This window comes from Sus scrofa, chromosome 3 (assembly GCF_054392235.1).
Source record: "Sus scrofa isolate SSC_HxYL_T2T_F1_AM1 chromosome 3, Sscrofa_HxYL_maternal_Yorkshire_Landrace_v2.0, whole genome shotgun sequence".
Taxonomy (NCBI): Eukaryota; Metazoa; Chordata; class Mammalia; order Artiodactyla; family Suidae; genus Sus; species Sus scrofa.
In genome coordinates this window covers 63,782,824-63,804,670 of record NC_139385.1, presented here as the reverse complement: position 1 = coordinate 63,804,670, position 21,847 = coordinate 63,782,824, and the positions used below count along the sequence as shown (strand labels likewise).

At 36.7% G+C, this 21,847-nt stretch overlaps 1 protein-coding gene across 17 annotated transcripts in view; it reads left to right on the top strand.

Annotated features, from left to right (window-relative positions):
- IL1RL1 (interleukin 1 receptor like 1) overlaps positions 1-21,847 on the top strand; it is a 104,175-nt gene that overhangs the window by 56,866 nt on the left and 25,462 nt on the right. For 9 of the 17 annotated variants that reach the window (XR_014839652.1, XR_014839651.1, XM_085016099.1 and 6 more), the window contains 5 exons: positions 5,366-5,464; positions 16,134-16,340; positions 17,167-17,374; positions 18,567-18,741; positions 18,838-19,000. Coding sequence is in view for 13 of the 17 variants with exons in the window: in XM_085016099.1 (XP_084872225.1) it covers positions 16,280-16,340; positions 17,167-17,374; positions 18,567-18,741; positions 18,838-19,000 (607 nt within the window). In the remaining 4 variants the exon portion in view is untranslated. Of the gene's footprint in view, positions 1-5,365; positions 5,465-14,864; positions 15,314-16,133; positions 16,341-17,166; positions 17,375-18,566; positions 18,742-18,837; positions 19,001-21,847 lie in introns of those variants that run through there. The other 8 variants (XR_014839650.1, XR_014839653.1, XM_013995915.3 and 5 more) reach the window with 3 other exon arrangements.

Sequence of the window (21,847 nt, the reverse complement as noted above, 5' to 3'; positions counted from 1 at the left end):
ATTAGTTCTTCTTTTTTTAGGATTGCTTTGTCAAGGTCTTTTGTGACTCCATACAAATTTTAGGATTATTTGTTCAGTTCTGTGACAAATGCTGTGGGTGGTTTGACAGGGATTGCATTACATCTTTAGATGGCTTCGGGCATATGAACATTTTAACAATATTAATTCTTCCAATCCATGAGCATGGCATCTTTCCATTTATTTGTGTTGTCTTTATTTTCTTTCATCAATGGCTTTTAGTTTTCAGCATATGTGTCTTTCATCTCCTTGGTTAAATTTATTTAAGTATTTTATTCTTTTTGATATAGTCATAAATGGGATTATTTTCTTCATTTCTCTTTCTGATAATTTGTTATTAATGCATAAAAATGCAACAAATTTCAAATATTGATTTTGTGATTTTTTTGTATCCTGCAACTTTACTGAATTCATTTATTAATTCTAATAATTTCAATAGAGTCTTTAGGGTTTTCTCTATGCAATACCATGGTATCTGGGAATAGTGACATTTTGCTTCATCCTTTCCAATTTGTATATGTTTTATCTCTTTTTCTTATCTGATTGCTGTAGCTAGTACTTCCAATACAATGTTGAATAATAGTGGTGGGAATGGAATCGTTCTCTTGTTCTTGATCCTAAGAAAGCTTTCAGGTTATCACCATTGAGTATTATGTTAACAGAGTTTGTCATATATGCCTTTTATTATGTTGAGGTATATTCCTTCTATGCCCACTTTGCTGACAGTTTTTTTTTAATCACAAATGCATACTGAATTTAATAAAAAAGCTTTTTCTACATCTATTGAATTAATCATATGATTTTTATCCTTTGTTTTATTTATGTGGTATATCACATTTATTGATTTGTGAATATTGAACTATCCTTACACATCTGGAATAAATTCCTCTAATTATGCGTATGGTCTTTTTCATGCATTGTTGAATTTGACTTGCTAATATTTTATTGAGGAGTTTTGTATCGATGTTCATCAAAGAAACTGGCCTTGAATTCTATTTTTTGGTAGTGTCTTTATCTGGTTTTTCTATCAGGGAATGCTGGCTTCATAGAATAAGTTTGGAAGTGTTTCTTCCTCTTCTGTTTTTTTGTTTTGTTTTGTTTTGGGTTTTTTTTTTTTTGGAGTAGATTTTTCTCTTGTTGAAGCCCTCTGGACTTTTGTTTGTGGGGAGCTTTTTGATTAATAACTAAATTACATTACTAGTAATTTTTCTGTTCAAAATTTCTTTTCTTCCTTATTTGTTCTCAGGGTATTGTACGTTTCTAGGAATTTACCCATTTTTTCTAGGTTGTCCATTTTATTGATGTATGATTATTCATAGTAATCTTTTATGATGCTTTGTATTTCTGTGGTGTCAGTTGTTACTTTTCTTTAATTTCTGATTTTATTTGTTTGTCCTCTGTTTTTCTTGATAAATATGGATAAAGGCTTATCAACCTTATTTATCTTTTCAAAGAACCAACTCCTATTTTCATTTCCATTTTCTTCTTATTTTTCTTTATTAATTTCTATTTCATTTATTTCCACTCTGATTTTTATTATTTCCTTCCTTTTACAAGGTTTGGGCTTTGTTTATTCTTTTTCTAGATTCCTTAGATGTAAAATTGGATTTTTTGGTAATTTTATTGTTTGCTGAGGAAAGTTTGCCTCACTATAAACTTCCCTTTCAGAACTGCTTTTGTTTTATCCTATAGATTTTGGATCATTGTGTTTTTCTTTTCATCTGTCTTATATTTTTTGATTTCCTCTTTGATTTCTTCACTGACCCATTGGTTGTTTTGAAAAAAAATTGCTTAGGTATCAAATGTTTCTTTTTTTCAGTTTTCTTCTTCTAATTAATTTCTAGGTTCATACTTTTGTGGTCAGAAAAGATATTTGATATATTTTCAGTCTTCTTAAATTTATTGAGACTTGTTTGTGGCATGCAATCTATCCTGAAGAATATTCCATATACAATTAAAAATGTGTATTCTCAGAGTTCCCATTGTGGTTCAGTGGTAATGAACCCAACTAGTATCCATGAGGAAGCAGGTTCAATCCCTGGCCCCACTCAGTGGGTTAAAGATACAGAGTTGCTGTGAGCTGTGGTGTAAATTGCAGACACAGCTTGGATTTGGTGTTGCTGTGGCTGTGACATAGGTTGGCAGGTGCTGTTTCAGTTCAACCCCAGCATGGGAACTTTCATATTGCTGGGGGTGTGGGTGTGGCCCTAAAAATCCAAAAATTTTATTCTGTTGTTTTGATGTATAATATTCTGTGTATATTTATTAAGTTCATCTTGTCTAATGTGTCACTTAAAGTCAATGTTTTCTTATTTATAGTTTGTTTGGATGATCTATCTGTCAATGTGAGGTGTTAAAGTCCCCTACTATCATTTTATTACTATCAATGCCTCCCTTTTTTATCTGTTAATATTCACTTTATATATTTAGGTGTTCCTGTGTTGGGTGCTTAGATATTTACAACTGGTATGTTCTCTTGTTGGGTTGATATCTTTATCGTTATACAATGCCCTTCTTGGTCTCTTGTTACTATCTATGTATTAATGTCTATTTTATCTGATGGAAGTATTGCAGAAACCACTTCAGTATGCCATACTCCTTTACAGTTAATTGAACCCCTTCATTTCTCATTCCAGTTAACACTCATTAGCTTTATAGTCTTATAACATTATATACATGGGATCACATAATGTGCACTCTTTTACACCTTCATTCATATTGCACAAATCAGTATCTCCTTTTTATTGCTGAATAATATTCCATATTCCATCATATAAATGTCCATTTACATGTTAATGGTCACCAAGATTCTATGAACATTCATGTAAGAGTCTATATGTGAGCATATCTTTTAAATTTTCTTTTGTTTAAATCCTTAGGGAAAGAATTCCTGAGTTACATGGTATTTATCAGAAACTATTTTCCAAAGTCACCTTACGTTCCCTCAGTAATCTGTGGAAGCTCTGATTGCACCACATCCTCACCAACACTTGATATTTTCAGTCTTGTAATAGTAACTTGAAGTAGAATCTCATTGTGATCTTAATAATTTACATTTCTCTAATAACTAATAACTTTGAGCATTTTGGGCTTTGATACATTTTCTTTTGTGAATTCTCAGTTCAAATCTTTTTTAAATGGGGCTATTTTGTCTTCATATGGATTTGTAAAACTTATTTATGAATAATTGGTACAAATCTTTCATCAGATGTATAAAGTGTGAATTTTTGGGGTTGAGTTTGTGGCTTGGTTCATTCTAATTTTAATGATGTCTTTTAAAGAACAGGTGTTCTTAATTTGGAAGTTCAAGTCATTGATTTTTCTTTAATGGTTGATGGTTTTTCTATCTAATCTAAGAAATATTTGTCCTACTCCAAGTTAGGATTTTCTGCTATGTAGTTTTCCATATATATAATCCATTTTTATTTTATTTCCCTGTATAATGTAAGATAAATATTTTTCTTCCATGTAGACGGCAAGTTTATCCATCATCATTTGTTGGAAATATTATGATTTCCCCATAGACTTATGTTGGTGCTCTTATTAAAAATCAACATACTGTATGTTTGAGTCTATTTCTAGACTCTTCTGATCTTTTTATTTCTATATCTATCTTTACACCAATACTACACTGTTTTCATTATTGTAGATTTCTATTAAATCTTATGATCAAATTATATAAGTCCACCAATTTTATTCTTCTTTTTTAAAAAACAATATTTTGGCTATTCTAAGTACTCTAATTTTCCATATGAATTTTAGAATTCTCACAGAATTTAGAGATGATGATTCTAATGCCAGGAAAATAAAGACCATACTGTCCCCAAGACAGAAGAAAATGTATTCAAACCAAATAAAGGATGACAAATGCAGATCATAGCAGTGGATTATGTAATTAGTATAGGAGAGACTATGCAGTGATCATAAATTATTAGTTTCCAAGTATCCTGGTTGTACTTCAGTCACTTCACAGGTGCAAACACTTAAGACAGCTGGCTGGTTTTCTTTTAGCCAGCACCTCCCCACACTTCCATCCCCTGCTCTCTGTCCTCAATCAGTAGAGTTCCTCCTTATTTACTCAATTGCACACTCTCTTCCTACCCCAGGAGTTTCCACAGAGATTTCCAAGGTGATTTGGGACTCATCTTACTATGAGATAGGGCAGGAGAGACAGAGTTTCAAGGAAGAAATATAAAAGCATGGTAGAAAGTTTGTTGCTTCTAATCAGATTCATATATAATACATCTTTTTTTTCAGACTGAAAACTCCAGCCCCTAGTTGGGGGTACACGTTTGTTCAACAAATATTTTTGAGCACCTACTTTGTACTGGGCTCTGTCCCAGGCCTGTGAACATATCAGTGGACAAAATTGACAAAAATAACTTTCCTTCTGGCACTCAAATTCTAGAGGGGGACAAAAACATAAACAATAAACACAGTGTGTAAGTAGAAAGTTAGATGTTGATAAGAGTCCTAGAAAAAGACCAGAGTAGGGAAAGGAGACAGGGAATGGGGGAGAAGGCACTGAACTTTAAAATCAATAGATCAGATATTAAACACACACTTGGACACCAACATTCAGAGCAGCACCATTCACAATAGTCAAAGGTAGAAGCAGCCCCCATGTTCATCAATGGATGGACAGATAAACAAACCGTGAAATATTACTCAACCATTAAAAGGAGTGAAGTGCTGATACATGCTTCAGATGCATGCACCTTGAATACACTATGCCAAATGAAAGAAGCCAGATACAAAATGCACTTATTGTATGATTCTGTTTATATGAACTATTCAGAATAGACAAATCCATAGAGACAGAAAAGAGATTGGTGTTTGCTATGGGCTGGGGGGAGGAAAGAAGGGGTGGGTGGTACTAATGGTACAGGGTTTTATTTATCTGAGGGGATGAGACTGTTTTAGGACTACATAGAGGTGTTCATTGAACAACACTGTCAATGTACTGAAGGACATTGAATTGTCACTTTAAAATGATTAATTTTTGTTGTAATCATTTAACCTCAATTTAAAAAGTTATTCAGAAGCAAAAAAAAAAAAAGAAAGGAAAGAAAATTGAGTAGTAAAGCTAAGTCTTATTGAGAAGATGCTGTAGGGTCAATAACTTTGAGAAGGTGAGATTAACCTTGTGGGTACCTGGAAGGAGATATCTGGATAGAAGGAAGAGCGAGTGCAGAATAGGAACTGGTTGTACAATCAAGGAGGACACAGGCCTGGAAAGGAGGATCCAGGTGGCCTCCAATTGTGTGCACTATAGCTGCTGTAAGGTTGCTGGCTTTTATTATGGGTAAAATGGAAAGACATTGGAGCCCCATATGATTTGACTTAGGTTTTAACGAGCTCTCTGGAGCCTCTGTCTTAGGAATAGTCTGAAGATGGACACTACTGGAAGCAGAGAGAACAATTAGAAGCCATCGCTTAAATCCAGGTGAGATATTTTCCTGTGCTGTATACTAGGTTCTTGTTAATCCTCTATTTCATACAGTAGTGTATAAATGCTTGGGTTTTTTATTAGCATATAATCGATTTACAGTGTTGTGTCAATTTCTGCTGTACAGCAAAGTGACCCAGTCATGTGTGTGTGTGCATGTGTGTGTGTGTGTGTGTGTATACATTCTTTTTCTCATATTATCCTCTATCTGGTCCTATACCAAGAGATTGGATATAGTTCCCTGTGCTGTACAGTGTGTATATGTTATTCCCACCATCTCAATTCCTCCATCCCCCCTTATAAATAAGTCATTTTGTATCATTTTTATTAGATTACACATATATGTGACATCATATGATATTTGTCTTTCTCTGTTTGTAATAACTTACATGGGAAAAAAGAGTGGATAAGTTTGTATGTAGAACTGATTCGCTTTGCTGTACATCTGAAACTAACACAACGTTGTAAGTCAACTATACTCCAATAACATTTTTTAAAATTCCAGATGAGAGAGAAGGGTGGCTTGAACAAGGGAGGTGGCAGAAGAGGTAGGAAGGATGTACTTTGAAGATGAAACTGGTAGGATGTCCTGATGGATTGCTTGTCAGATACATGAGGAAGAAGGGGGTCAATCAGATATGAGCAGATTCCAGGTAAGCAGCTGGGAGTGTGGAGTCATCATCATTAAGATAAGAAGACTGTGGGAAAAGCTGCAAAAGGTTTTAGGAGTGAGAGAGGGAGGAGAGTTGGAAGATACAATCATTTAGTTCTTGAGAAGTCATTGTTAATTCCAGCTTGTCCTTGAATATATACCAGTTGCTTCTAGTTTTTGAAGAGGAGAATTGGGTGAGGACAGAAGAAGGATGGAGGGGAGGATGTGAGCACTGAGTGGCCCCAGAATTTGGAATGTAGCAAAGAAGAATCAGAAATTAGTGTTTAGCCCAAGGAGATGCAGTGGATGGACTGGGCCCAGAGCCTTTTCCAGAGATGAAGGACAGGCTGTCAAGTACCACACAAAAAATCTGTCCCCATCCATTGCAGGCTCTACATTTTCATGAGGAAAAATAGAAGTAAAGGGGCATCTAAAATGCCCTCTAATGAAATGAGGAAAATTTTCTCCTTGCTCATTCTTGTAAGAATTACTGAGTAAGAACCTGACGTAAGTTTAATAAGGCAAATATTTCCCGGTTTTCACGTGGCTCTGCAGTGAGTTATGACTTTCTATCTCAAATTAGCTATGACTCTAGCCAAGACAAATGAACCTCACAGAATATCTTCTAAGTTATGAAAAATTGGAATTTCACGTTCCAAATGCAAGCAGCTAGGTGTTATTCTGATGATAAAGATTTGTCTTTGGTGGGGAGTTCCTGTTGTGGCGCAGTGGTTAACGAATCCAACTAGGAACCATGAGGTTGCGGGTTTGGTCCCTGCCCTTGCTCAGTGGGTTAATGATCCGGCGTTGCCGTGAGCTGTTGCTGCGGCTCTGGCGTAGGCCGGTGGCTACAGCTCCGATTCGACCCCTAGCCTGGGAACCTCCATGTGCTGCGGGAGCGGCCCAAGAAATAGCAACAACAACAAAGACAAAAAGACCAAAAAAAAAAAAAAAAAAGATTTGTCTTTGGGGTTTTTTAGTGGAACTGTCAAAGAGTTAGATTATAAATAGGGGCATGCCAGATTTCAAAACTGGAACTTGAAAAGCAGAATAAATTTATGGCCAAATTAGGTTAGGTTAATTTTAATTAGATTAAAATGAAGAGTAGTTTTGAGGATTCTTAGAAAGAGGGTTGAAACAAAAAAGCACTGGAAGATTTCTGCTTAACTTGGCAGAATTCATGACTGCTCAACACCTTGGGTTTAGTTATTTATTAGAAGGTTTGTCTTTCACATTTTGTCTTGCTAAATTATTATAAACTACTACATTTCTAGTTTTATAGTGTCATAGTGGTTAGAAGCCAAAATGATTAGTTCTTTATAGAGAGGAACCTTAAGTAAATTAGGTGACTTTATTTAATCACCCAGTCACAATCATAAGGAAGGCTTTATCACTATCTTCTCTTTCTTTTTTTAGTTGATGTTGGGGGGAAAAAAAGCCTTGTCTTTGAGGTTCAACAAGTCTGGTTTAAAAATTGGTTAAATTATTTAGCCAGTCTGGTCCTTTAGTTTTATTTTAATCTGTAAAATTTAAATAATGCTGAAAATAAGAACCACGCAGAATTGTAGGTATTTTCCCTCTAACTTTGTTCTTTTTATTTTTTAAATTGTAATCAATTGTTATTTCCCCAGTACATTTTTTTTCTACTGTACAGCATGGTGATTAGGATGATGTGATATATATACACAATGGAATACTACTCAGCTGTAAAAAAAGAACAATATAACACCATTTGCAGCAACATGGATGGAACTAGAGACTCTCATCCTGAGTTAAGTAAGTCAGAAAGAGAAAGACAAATACCATATGCTATCACTTATATCTGGAATCTAATATACAGCACAAATGAACCTTTCCACAGAAAAGAAACTCATGGACTTGGAGAATAGACTTGTGGTTGCCAAGGGGGAGAGGGAGGGAGTGGGATGGATTGGAAGCTTGAGGTTAATAGATGCAGACTATTGCCTTTGGAATGTAGTTTGGTTTTTTTTATTTTGTTTTTAATGATTTTTATTTTTTGCATTATAGCTGGTTTACAGTGTTCTGTCAATTTTCTACTGTACAGCAATGTGACCCAGTCACACATACATATATACATTATTTTTCTCATGGTATCCTCCATCATGCTCCATTGCAAGTGACTAGATATAGTCCCCAGTGCCACACAGCAGGATCTCATTGTTTATCCATTCCAAAAGCAATGGTTTGCATCTCTTAACCCCAGATTCCCAGTCCATCCCACTCTCTCCCTCTCCCCTTTGGCAACCACAAGTCTATTCTCCAAGTCCATGAGTTTCTTTTTTGTGGAAAGGTCTATTTGTGCTATATATTAGATTCCAGATATAATTGATGTCATATGGTATTTGTCTTTCTCTTTCTGACTTACTTAACTCAGGATGAGAGTTTATAGTTCCATCCGTGTTGCTGCAAATGGAATTATTTTGTTCTTTTTTACGGATGAGTAGTCATATTCCATTGTGTATATATATGACCTCTTCTTAATCCATTCATCTGTCAGTGGACATTTAGGTTGTTTCTATGTCTTGGCTGTTGTGAATAGTGCTGCAATGAATATGCAGGTGCGTGTGTCTTTTTCAAAGAAAGTTTTGTCCGGATATATATCCACGAGTGGGATTGCTGGGTCATATGGTACTTCTATGTATAGTTTTCCAAGGTATCTCCATACTGTTTTCCATAGTGGTTGTACCAATTTACATTCCCATCAACAGTGCAAGAGGGTTCCCTTTTCTTCACACCCTCCCCAGCATCTGTTATTTGTGGACTTGTTAATTATGGCCATTCTGACTGGTGTGAGGTGGTACCTCATAGTTGTCTTGATTTGTATTTCTCTAACAATCAATGATGTTGTGGATTTTTTCATGTGCTTCTTGGCCTTCTGTATCTACTTTGGAGAAACATTTATTCAGGTTTTTTGCACATTTTTCACTTGGGTTGTTGGCTTTTTTGCTGTTGAGTTGTATAAGTTGTTTATATATTTTAGAGATTAACCCCTTGTCCATTGCATCATTTGAAACTATTTTCTCCCATTCTGTAAGTTGCCTTTTTGGGTTTTTTAATGGTTTCCTTTGCTGTGCAAAAGCTTGTCAGTCTGATTAGGTCCCATTGGTTTACTTTTGCTTTTTTTTCTATTTCCCTGGGGGACTGACCTGAGAAAACATTTGTACAGTTGATGTCAAAGAATGTTTTGCCTATGTTCTCTTCTAGGAGTTCGATGGTGTCTTGTCTTATATTTAAGTCTTTAAGCCATTTTGAGTTTATTTTTGTGTGTGATGTGAGGGTATGTTCCAGTTTCATTGATTTACATGTGACTGTCCAGTTTTCCCAGCACAATTTTCTGAAAAGACTGTCTTTTCCCCATTTTATATTCTTGCCTCCTTTATCAAAGATTAATTGACCCTAGGTGTCTGGGTTTATTTCAGGGTTCTATATTCTGTTCCTTTGGTCTCTATGTCTGCTTTGGTACCAGTACCACACTGTCTTGATGACTGTGGCTTTGTGATATTGTCTGAAGTCTGGGAGAGTTATGCCTCCTGCTTGGCTTTTGTTCCTCAGGATTGCTTTGGCAATTCTGGGTCTTTTGTGGTTCCATATAAATTTTTGGGTTGTTTGCTCTAGTTCTGTGAAAACTGTCATGGGTCATTTGATAGGAATTGCATTGAATCTGTATATTGTTTTGGGTGGTATGGCCATTTTTACAATATTAGTTCTTCAAACCCAGGAGCATGATGTATCTTTCCGTTTCTTTTAATCCTCTGTAATTTCATTGATTAATGTTTTATTGTTCTCAGCATATAAGTCACCTCTTGGTTGGGTTTATTCCCAGTTATTTGATTTTTGGGGGTGTAAATTTAAAATGTATTGTATTTTTGTATTCCTTTTCTAATATTTCATTGTTAGTATACAGAACTGCGACTGATTTCTGAATGTTAATCTTATATTCTGCCACTTTGCTGAATTTGTTGATCAGTTTGAGTAGTTTTCAAGTTGAGTCCTTAAGGTTTTCTATATATAGCATCATGCCATCTGCATAGAGTGACAATTTTACCTCTTCTCTTCCAATCTGGATACATTTTATTTCTTTTGTTTGTCTGATTGCTGTGGCTAAGACTTCCAGTACTATGTTGAATAAAAGTGGTGAGGGTGGGCATCCTTGCCTTGTTCCAAATTTTAGTGGAAAGGCTTTCAGTTTTTCTCTGAGTATTATATTTGCTGTGGGTTTGTCATAAATGGCTTTATTATGTTATGTTCCCTCTATAACCGTCTTGGTAAGAGTTTTGATCATGAATGGATGTTGGGCTTTATCAAATGCTTTTTCTGTACCTTTTGAGATGATCATGTGGTATTTTTATTTTTCTTTTGTTAATGTAATATATGACGTTGATTTATTTGCGTATGTTGAACCATTCTTGTGAACCAGGGATGAATCCCACTTGGTTGTGGTGTATGATCTTATTTACATGTTGTTGGATTTTGTTGGCTATAATTTTATCGAGAATTTCTGCATCTATATTCATCAAATGTATTGGCCTATAATTTTATTTTTTGGAAGTACCTTTTTCTGATTTTGGAATTAGGGTGATGGCGGCATCATAGAATGTCTTTGGGAGTGTTCCTTCTTCTTCAAACTTTTGGAAAAGTTTAAGGAGAATGGGTATAAGTTCTTCTTTGTATGTTTGATTCACCTGTGGGCCATCTGATCTTGAATTTTTGTTTGTAGGGAGTGTTTTTATTACATATCAATTTCACTTCTAGTGATAGGTCGGTTCAGTTGATCTATTTCTTCTTGATTCAGTTTTGGCAGGTTGTAAGTCTCCAGAAAGTTGTCCATTTCTTTCTAGGTTGTCCAATTTTTTGGCATATAATTGTTCATAATATTCTCTTATAATTTTTTGTATTTCTACAGTATCCACTGAGACTTCTCCTTTTTCACTTCTTATTTTGTTTATTTGGGTTTTTTCTCTCCTCTTCTTGGTGAGTCTGGCCAGAGGTTTGTCAATTTTGTTTAACTTTTCAAATAAACAGATCTTGGTTTTACTTATTTTTTTCTATTGTTTTTTGAATCTCTATTTTATTGATGTCCTCTCTGATCTTTATGATTTCCTTCCTTCTGCTGCCTTTAGGTTTTGTTAGTTCTTCTTTTGCTAATTCATTTAGATTGTGGGTTAAGTTTTTGATTTGAGATTTTTCTTCTCTTTTGAGGAAAGCCTGTATCACTATGAAATTCCCTCTAAGCAATGCTTTTGCAGCATCCCATGGATTTGGAATGGTTGTGTCCTCATTACCATTCATCCTAAAGTATTTCTTAATTTCCTTCTTCATTTTCTCATTGACCCCTTGTTTTTTAGTAAAATGTTGTTGAGTCTCCATGCAATTAGGTCTTTCTCATTTCTTTTCCTGCGGTTGTTTTCTAGTTTCACGCCACTATGGTCTGAGAAGATACTTGAAATAATTTCTATAATCTTAAATTTGTTGAGGTTAGTTTTGTGCCCCAGTACGTGGTCAATCCTTGAGAATATTCCATGTGCACTTGAGGAGAATATATATTATGATTTTTTTGGATGTAATGTCCTGAAAATGTCAATTAAGTCTAACTTTTATTTTTTAGGTTTTGGTACAATTGATTTTATTTTTATTAAATTTTAACTTGAGTGGGATTATATTGCAGTTATTTTATTTTTCAAATTTTTTAAATTGTTATTTCCCCAATACATTTTTTTTCTACTGTACAGCATGGTGACCCAGTTATACATACATGTATATATACATTTTTTTTCTCACTTTATCATGCTTTGTCATAAGTGACTAGACATAGTTCCCAGTGCTACACAGCAGGATCTCATTGCTAATCCATTCCAAAGGCAATAGTTTGCGTCTATTAACCCCAAGCTCCCAATCCACCCTACTTCCTCCCCCTCCCCCTAGGCAACCACAAGTCTATTCTCCAAGTCCATGATTTTCTTTTCTGTGGAAAGGTTCATTTGTGCCGTATATCAGATTCCAGATATAAGTGATATCATACGGTATTTGTCTTTCTCTTTCTGACTTACTTAACTCAGGATGAGAGTCTCTAGTTCCATCCATGTTGCTGCAAATGGCATTATTTCATTCTTTTTTATGGCTGAATAGTGTTTCTTTGTGTATGTATACCACATCTCCCTAATCCAATCATCTGTTGATGGACATTTGGGTTGTTTCCATGTCTTGGCTATTGTGAATAGAGCTGCAATGAACATGTGGGTGCATGTGCCTTTTTTAAGGAGAGTTTTGTCTGGATATATGCCAAAGAGTGGGATTGCTGGGTCATATGGTAGTTCTATGTATGGTTTTCTAAGGTACCTCCATACTGTTCTCCATAGTGGTCATACCAGCTTACATTCCCACCACTGGTGCAGGAGGGTTACCTTTTCTACACAGCCCCTCTAGCATTTGTTGTTTGTGGACTTATTGATGATGGCCATTCTGACTGGTGTGAGGTGGAACCTCATGGTAGTTTTGATTTGTGTTTCTCTAATAATCAGGGATGTTGAGCATTTTTTCATGTGCTTGTTGGCCATCTGTGTATTTTCTTTGGAGAAATATCTATTCAGGTCTTTTGCCCATTTTTCCATTGGGTTGTTGGCTTTTCTGCTGTTGAGCTGTATAAGATGCTTGCATATTCTAGAGATTAAGCCCTTGTCAGTTGCATCATCAGAAACTATTTTCTCCCATTCTGTAAGTTGTCTTTTTGTTTTCTTTTTGGTTTCCTTTGCTGTGCAAAAGCTTTTCAGTTTGATTAGGTCCCATTGGTTTATTTTTACTTTTATTTCTGTTGCTTTGGGATACTGACCTGAGAAAACATTTGTAAGGTTGAAATATAAGACAAGACACCATCAATCTCCTGGAAGATAACATAAGCAAAACATTCTCTGACATCAACCTTACAAATCCAAATTTTCTACTGTGTCATTTAGGATCTCCATTGCCTTATTGATTTTCTGTCTAGAGAATCTGTCCATTGAGGTGAATGGGGTGTTAAAAACTCTTACTGTTGTTGTATTCCCATCAAATTCTCCAGAAATGTACTTTGAATGAAAGGACATAGTTGTTGAAAAATTGCCTAAATTATTTTATAATAATAGCTTTTACATATCATACTAGCTAGACTTTATTAAATGTTTCTTCAACATTCCATGATTATGATAGTAAAACTCTAACTTAAACCATATTAAAACTAAGAAATCAAGGTAACTATGGCCTAGCCTAAATGAATAAATGCCTAGATTTAGTAAAACATGTTTTTGGGTACAGAATGTAAGATTGTAGTCAGGTATAAGAATATTCAAGTTGGGGAGTTCCCATTGTGGCTCAGCAGAAACGAATCTGACTAGGAACCATGAAGTTGTGGGTTCAATCTCTGGCCTCACTCAGTGGGTTAAGGATCCAGCATTGCCATGAGCTATGGTGTAGGTCACAGACACAGCTTGGATCTGGTGTTGCTGTGGCTGTGGCGTAGGCCTGCAGCAACAGCTCCAATTAGACCCCTAGCCTAAAAACCTCCATATACTATTTGTGCAACCCTAAAAAGACAAAAAGACAAAAAAATAATAATAACATTCAAGTTTGTATTATTTTATTTGTCAAAATATTATCTATCGCTGACAGTGTCCTGGGCATTGTTCCAAGATTCTGATTCTGTGGTCTCATCTTAATGTCAAAACTCCTATGATTTTAAATATAAAACTTTGACAACTAAGTCAAGAATAGCAATGAGCATATCTCCTTCCTAGAATGTATGCCAAACATCTTGTGGTGAATCTCCCAATGATGACACTTTGCCTCTCTTCCTCTGACAGCACATGACTGATGTCCTTGCAGATATGGGGGGGGCCCCATCTGTGGGGGTGGATGGTGTGGTCAGCTGGCCCCCAACAGACCAGAACTTTCTTTGGATTGTGCCTCCTTTCTTAACCTTTCTCACCTGGGGGCAGGATAATTTAGTGACAAGGAATCTAGCCTTTGGAGCCAACCCATTTGGGTTCAAATTCTGGCTCCACCTCTTAGAGGAATATGACTTTCATGATTTGCTTACCCCCTTGGTGACAGTGACTCAGTGTCCTTGTTTGTAAAATGGCAATAATAATAATAATAATAATAATAATGATGATGATGATGATGTTCACCTCACTGGGTGGTTGTGAGAATGAAGCAGTTAATACACGTAAATCGTTTAGGACTGTATCTGGCACAAAGTGAGTTCTAGAGAAGGCTTGGCTTTGTCATTGTATTATTGTGCATGTCTGGAATTGGTCCCTGAATTCTTCTGGGATGTGGTGAGTTGTAAAAGTTAAGTTGAAGTTACTCATGACTGAGTCATACTAGCTATGTGTTTTTAAAAGGAAATCTTGAAATTTGCATTTGTTTCACATGGAGCCCCAGGGTTGAAGGATATAATTTTCCTTGTCATTTCTCTTAAGGCAGCCTTCTTACTCAAACCCCCAGCTATTTCTCTGAACTCTTTAGAAAAATTTCCTTTTCCTATCCAAACTTGAGAGCCCCATGGGCACTTAAATCTGAGGAGCTGGAATCTGTTTTTGGATGAGACAGTGTCATATTCTGGACCCCAAACCAAACATTTTCAAGATCCCATAAAGTCCTGCTTGCTTATCATTGCTTGCCTCTACTTTGCTTTCCAAACTCTCAGCACCAAAGCAGCCATAACTGACTGAGCCTTCCTAACTGGTGTCTGACAAAGTGTCAATGAGTATCTGAAAGAGCAGTCTCAAAGTCCCAAGACTTTGAAAGCATTTGGAACTCAAAGGGCAATAATTTCAGGTCAATAAACAACAGGCATCAGTCAGCTTGAGAGACTGAAGCTAAAATAGGGAGATGATTTGACTGCTCCTTCTAAAGGATTATTCAATGCCCTCATGTTTAAATATTTATGTACCAAGGTCAAGAATTCTTGGTACATGATGCATGAGCATGTTTGAACAAGTCATTATTTGTGGCTAAAAATAAAAATTTCGGAGTGGGTGGAGTGGTAAGTTGAAGAATGTCTTTGAAGAGCTCCCCTTTAAAATAAAAGAGAGAGTGCATGCATGTGAGGAGCCTTCAGGGAGGGAGCCACAAGATCTGGAAACTATTCGCAGCTCAGTCATTGACCTGGAGTTCATTCCCTCTGTCCTTCAGTTTGGGTAAGCATCGATTACTTATCTAAAATTTCTGGTAAAAGCTTTTCCATACATGTAACAAGTAAAGCACCAAGAATTCATGTTTAGGGGAAATGTGCTTTCTTAAAATACATCAAGTGTTGTTGTATTCATTCTGTATTTCTCTGTCACTTCCATCCCTCCCTTGATTTTTTAAGAAAAAAAAATATATATATATGTATAGTTGTTATTCTTCTTCTGAGAGGAAAAAAGAGTGTAATTATTTTTCAGACTTTCAACTCTTCTTAGAAAGCCTATGTTGAATCTTGGGGACAAATTGGAACAAGGACAAATGGGAGGTGTTGGCATAGTGTTGAGGGCAATTATTTGATGACTGTTTTACCCATCACTTTCCTATATTCCTTAGTTGCTTTGAGATGAAACTTTGCCTGTGTCCTTGTGGGTCCTGTGTGTGTGTGTGTATGTACGTGCAGCTCCCAGCCTGTGTGGATGTCTGTGGTTTTGTATAAGCATTTATATTGTATTTTCTAGGGTCTGTTGAATGTTATGGCATTATTTTCTTTCAAAAATAGAAACTCATTTTCCTTCCTCTTACTTTAGCTTCTTTCAGTACATTTCTCATGAGACTGTGAAAGAGCACGGTCATCCTAAGGCCTGCATGATCCAAAGGTCCAGTAGGAATAAATGCAATGATGCATGTCTGAAGTCTGCTGCTACACATAAACACATATGTATATATACTAAAGATCTGTTAATGACGAGTTCTCCTGGAGAGTATTGAGCTGGCAGAAGTCACAGCTATAAATATTTTGCTTGTGATTTAGTACGATTTGTTTTTTGGCAGAGATACTGACAACGCTTTTTAGCTAGAAATTGTAAGGAGCACCAACAATCTCCTAGGGAAAAGGATCACCATCGTGTGTTGCAGATTCAACCTGAATCATCTTGAGAGTCAGGCACCAACACTTGCTCAGGATTGAGAGACTGAGAATGAGACTTTGGGTCTTGACAATTCTATCAATGCTTCTACCTTCCACATCAGCTAAGTTTAGTAAGTATTTCCTATGAACTGAAATTTTTTAAATTTTATATTAAGTAATTCTAAGAACCTTTACCTTGTTTTACTGTGCTTTTTGCCAGTTGCTCCAGCTCAGTGGTAACCTGGAAAACTCAATTATGTTCTACAGTCAATCTTCATCACCAGTCTATCAGGACAAATTCTTCACAACATATCATTTTGATTATACATATTCAAATACATCACAATTTTTTTCTTGTCTTTTTTTTTTTTTAGAGGCACACCCATGGCATATGGAAGTTACCAGGCTAGGGGCTGCATTAGAGCTGCAGCTGCCGGCCTATACCACAGCCACAGCAACGCCGAATCTGAGCCATATTTGCAACCTATGCTGCAGCTTGCCGTAACAATGGATCCTTAACCCACTGAAGGAGGCCAGGGATCAAACCCACATCTCATGGATATGAGTCGGGTTCTTAACCTGCTGAGCCACAATGGTAACTCCATACATCATAATTTAACAGGGTGCCTGCACATAGGATTTATTGTCAGCATTTGTTAAACTACAGCAACATGCTTTGTGTAGATGGATGTGATTGCTTTCTGTTGGAGAGATATGGGGGGATTAGTTTCCCCATCTAATTAAATTAAATTAAATCAACTAATCTGTGGTACCCATTAGAATGTTTCAGCAAAACTCTTAGATCATTTACTTATTCTTTCTCTGTTTAAGTGCACAAAGAGTGACCCATTTCTAAATTTAATCTTAGAAGGGGATATTTAGAAGCTAGAAACTGTAATCTTTTTATATGGTCATATCAGGATCATATTATATATATTTTTTCTTTTTAATTTGCAGTCAAATCATCTTGGGGCCTGGAAAATGAGGCTTTAATTGTGAAATGTCCCCGACAAGACCACTCTCGATACCCTGTGGACTGGTATTACTCAAATGACAAGAGTATCAGCACCCAGGGAAGAAGCCACATCGTTGCCTCAGGCGAGCGCCTTAAGTTTCTCCCAGCCAAAGTCAGCGACACTGGATTTTATACTTGTATCATCAGAAGGTACCATCCAGGCCTGCTCCTTGGTCTTTAAGTGTTGATATCCTGAGCTGCCCTCACTTCCCTTTGCTTTCCAGACCTTTCTGGAATGGTTGAATTTATTAAATGGTTTGAATGAAAGCACTTCTAGGTACACCTGCAGGTTGGGGTTTAGGCAGTGGTGAACTGACCTTTGGGACATACAATTTCAGGGGTTAATTTGTAGCCCAAATAGGAAAAGACCTAGCTTTTCTAGGGACCAGTGAACTAAGAGAAACTGCTCACTTTGGGCTCCAAATCAGAACAAACCAGCATAAAAAACAGTAACCTAGATGTGGGCCATCACGGTGGTCTATGATGGATATGAAAGATCACCTATGCCTTCCAACTGCAGGGCAAGCCCAGGAGGATTACGGGAGATTGGGTGCCTGAAAACCACTTGCTCCACTTATAAACTGTCAAGTGCTATAATTTGGTGCCTGTTTTGTACACACAAGATGTCTGATAAACTACATCAAAAGGCAAGATGTGTGTAGTTAGGTGCACAGGTTCTGAGGTCAAACAGTCTCAAATTCACAGTCTGTCACTAGGTAGCTGTGGGTGGCTGGCAAGTTACTTCTCCATCCTTGTCTCCTCAGCTGTAAAACATGTGATAATAGAACCTACTTCAAAGTGTGGTGTGAGAATAAGATGAGGTAATGTTACCACTGTGAGTGGTACATAGTAAACTCAACACATGTTAATTATCTTTATTATATCTGTTCTTGGCATTATAGCACATATAGTACACAAAGAAACAGTGAAGGAGTCAGTTTTAGGGCTATTGTAGGGTTTATGTTTTATCTAAAGTGTAACAAAAAAAGCATTTAAAACTCTAGATTTTTATGATTTTAATTTTATTTTTCATTTTTTTGAGTTTTATTGATGTAGTTTTTAAATTTTATTGAAATATAGTTGACTTACAAAGTAGTGTTGATTTCAGGCTTCCAGCAAAGTGAATCAGTTCTATAAGTGATACTAAGTAAGTTTCTCTGTGCTATACAGTAGGTCCCCATTACCCATCTCTTCTATATATAGGAGGGTGTATATGTCTAATGATTATTTTAAAATAAGAACCACTATATATCAATTGTTTTAAGAAGAAAAGCATAATTAAGTGAAAGTTATATTTCATAGTGTTCAGTGACTTAAAAAATTGTTTGATTTGTTTTAATAGTCCTACCTCCAATAAGACTGGATATGTGAATGTCACCATTCACAAAAAACAACCAGGTTGCCATATTCCAGATCATCTGGTATACACAACAACTTCTGGATCAGAAAAAAATTCCAAAATAGTTTGTCCTACAATTGACCTCTACAATTGGACAGCACCTGTTGAGTGGTTTAAGGTAATAGGAAACTTGTGGGAAGTCAGTGAAAATTACACTATGAAAATAGACGTTAGTAAAGAATGACTGAAAGTGGACTGGACATTTTCATTTCAGAACTGTGAAGTTCTTCAAGGATCAAGGTACCAAGCATACAGGGCATTTTTGCTGATTGACAATGCAACCAGCAAGGACACTGGTGATTACACATGTAAATTTCTGCACAATGAGAATGGAGTCAATTATAGTGTGTCAGCAACCAGGTCATTTACAGTTATTGGTAAGCACCTAAGTTTAACATAATGCAATACTTGAAAAAAAGGTAACGTGAGTGAAGTTGAGCCCTTCTTGTTGGCTTGCCTGTACTTTCATCCTCCTCCTGGAACTTCCTTCTCCCCCATCTTATCTTTCACATTCTCTACTACAACACAGATTTAGAGATTTTCTAAATGCACTATCAGATTTAAGATATTTTAGAAGGAAATTATGTCACTAATCCAAAGCCACACATGTTCTCTCCCCTATGGCTTAATTTTTCAAAGGTAATATCATTTAAAGTTCCCTCCTGGCCTAGTAGGTTAAGGATCTGGTGTTGTCACTTCTGTGGCTTGGATTCAGTCCCTGGCCTGGGAACTCTCACATGCCCCAAGCATGGCCAAAAAAACCCAAGATAACAACAACAAGATAATGTGATCTGAACACTAACCAAACTAACTTTGAACTGCAAAACAACTGTCTGGAGAACAGGATTAACTCTCTCCCAATTTGTTGTCAGAGGTTCTATGAGTAGGAAAAAAAACTATTTAATCTCTAATACAACTAACTGGATTAGAAGTTTTGTAAGAAGCTTTTTTTAATTTAATTGTACGGTTGCATTATTTAATTATAATTATCATAACTTCTTTGATGGAGAGGAAATCAGAATCAGATCTAAGAAGACTTCAGCATTCCAAGAATGATGTCAAATGACCCCATTTATGGTGGATTATGCACTTATTTACTTCTCCAGAGATTCCTTGTTTGTGTATCAGTTGTAGATTTTTGGTTTGCAGTTATTCTGAAGTTTTGATATAAGAGTCTATATGTATATGAGATTGTTTTAAGTTATTGTTCTCTTAATTGCAAATTCATCTCCAGTGTCATGCATTTGTACCTACCTCTTCTCATGATTTCTGATTTTGATGGTATATTTGTGCACGGATAATTTCATATCTTTACTGTATATGTACCTTTACTGGTGAGCCTTGTCATTTGTGGAATTTTTGTTTCCTGTTGCTGTGTTTTCTTTTCTGCCTAGAGAAGTTCCTTTAGTATTTGTTGTAAGGCTGGTTTAGTGTTGCTGAATTCTCTCAACTTTTGCTTATCTGTGAAGGTTTTTATTTCTCCTTCAAATCTGAATGAGAGCCTTGCTGGGTAGAGTAATCTTGGTTGGAGGTTTTTTCCTTTCATCACGTTAAATATATCATGCCACTCCCTTCTGGCCTGCAGAGTTTCTGCTGAAAAATCTGCTGATAACCTTATTGGGGTTCCCTTGTATGTTACTTGTTTCTTTTCCCTAGCTGCTTTCAGGATTTTCTCTTTGTCTTTAATTTTGGTTAGTTTGATTAATATGTGTCTCAGTGTGTTCCTCCTTGGGTTTATTTTATATGGTACTCATTATGCTTCCTGGATTTGAGTGGGTGGTTCCTTTCCTATGTTAGGGAAGTTTTCAGCTATTATCTCTTGGAATATTTTTTCTGTCCCCTTCTCTCTCTCTTCTCTTTCTGGCACCCCTATAATACAGATGTTGGTGCATTTCACATTGTCCCGGAGTTCTCTGAGACTCTCTACATTTGTTTTCAATCTTTTTTCTCTTTTCTGTTCTGCATCCATAATTTCCACTAATCTGTCATCCACCTTGCTTATTCGTTCTTCTGCCTCCTGTATTCTGCTGTTAGCTGCTTCTAATGAATTTTTTATTTCAGTTATTGTATTTCGCATCTCTTCTTGTTTAAGTTTGATATCTCATATCTCTTTGGTCAGTGTTTCCTGTAAGTTATCCATCTTTGCCTCCAGTTTATTTCCAACGTCTTGCATCATCTTTAGCATCAACAGCGTAAAGTCTTTTTCCTGGAGGCTGAGACTCTCCTTAGCTGATTTTCTGGGGTTTTTCCTTTCTCTCTCATCTGAGTTATAGTTCTCTGTCTTTTCATTTTTATAGGTTTGTGGTGTGGTGACCTTTTTACAGATAATAGAGTTGTAGCCTCTCTTCTGGTGTCTGCCCCCCTTGTGGCTCAAGTCAGTATGGGGGCTTGCTGTAGGCTTCCTGATAGGAGGGGCTGACGCCTGCCCACTGGTAGGTGGAGCTGATTCTAATCCCTCTGGTGGATGGAGCTTAGTCTGGATGGGATTAAAGGCAGTTGTGTGCCTGAGGGGTCTTTAGGTAGTCTGTTTACTGAGGGGTGGGGCTGTGATCCCACAGATTTTTGTTTGCCCTGGGGCTTTTCAGTGCTGACTGATGGGTGGGGCCGGATTATCCCCAAATGGCCACCTCCAGAGAAAGGCACGGTTGCTGAATATTCCCCAGAGCTTTGCTTTCAATGTCCATCCTCACAACAAGCCACATTCACCTGTATTTTCCCAGGAGGTCCTCCAAGAACTGTAGTCAGGTTTGACCCAGATTCCTATGGAGACTTCGCTTTGCCCTGGGATCCAGTGCATGTGAAATTCCGTGTGCACTTTTTAAGAATGGGGTCTCCATTTCCTCCAGTCCTGTGGAGCTCCTGTGCACAAGCCCCACTGGCCTTCAATGCCAGATGCTCCAGGGGCTCTTTCTCCCAGTGCCAGATCCCTGCAGGTGAGGGTTTGATGTGGGGCTCAGAACTCTCACTCCTGTAGGTGAGTCTCTGTGAACCAGTTAGTTTTCAGTCTGTGGAGCTTCCCACCCCAGAGGTATGGGGTTGTTTATATCATGAAATCGCCCTTCCTACCTCTTGATGTGGGCCTCCTCTTTTTCTTCTGGAGTAGAGTATCTTTTTTAAGGTTTCTGGTCCATTTGGGTGGAGATTGCTCAGCCTTTAGTTTGTAGCTTTATAAAAAGATACATAGATGTTGTTGGGTGGTTTTTAAAGCTCTCAACATCATCCAT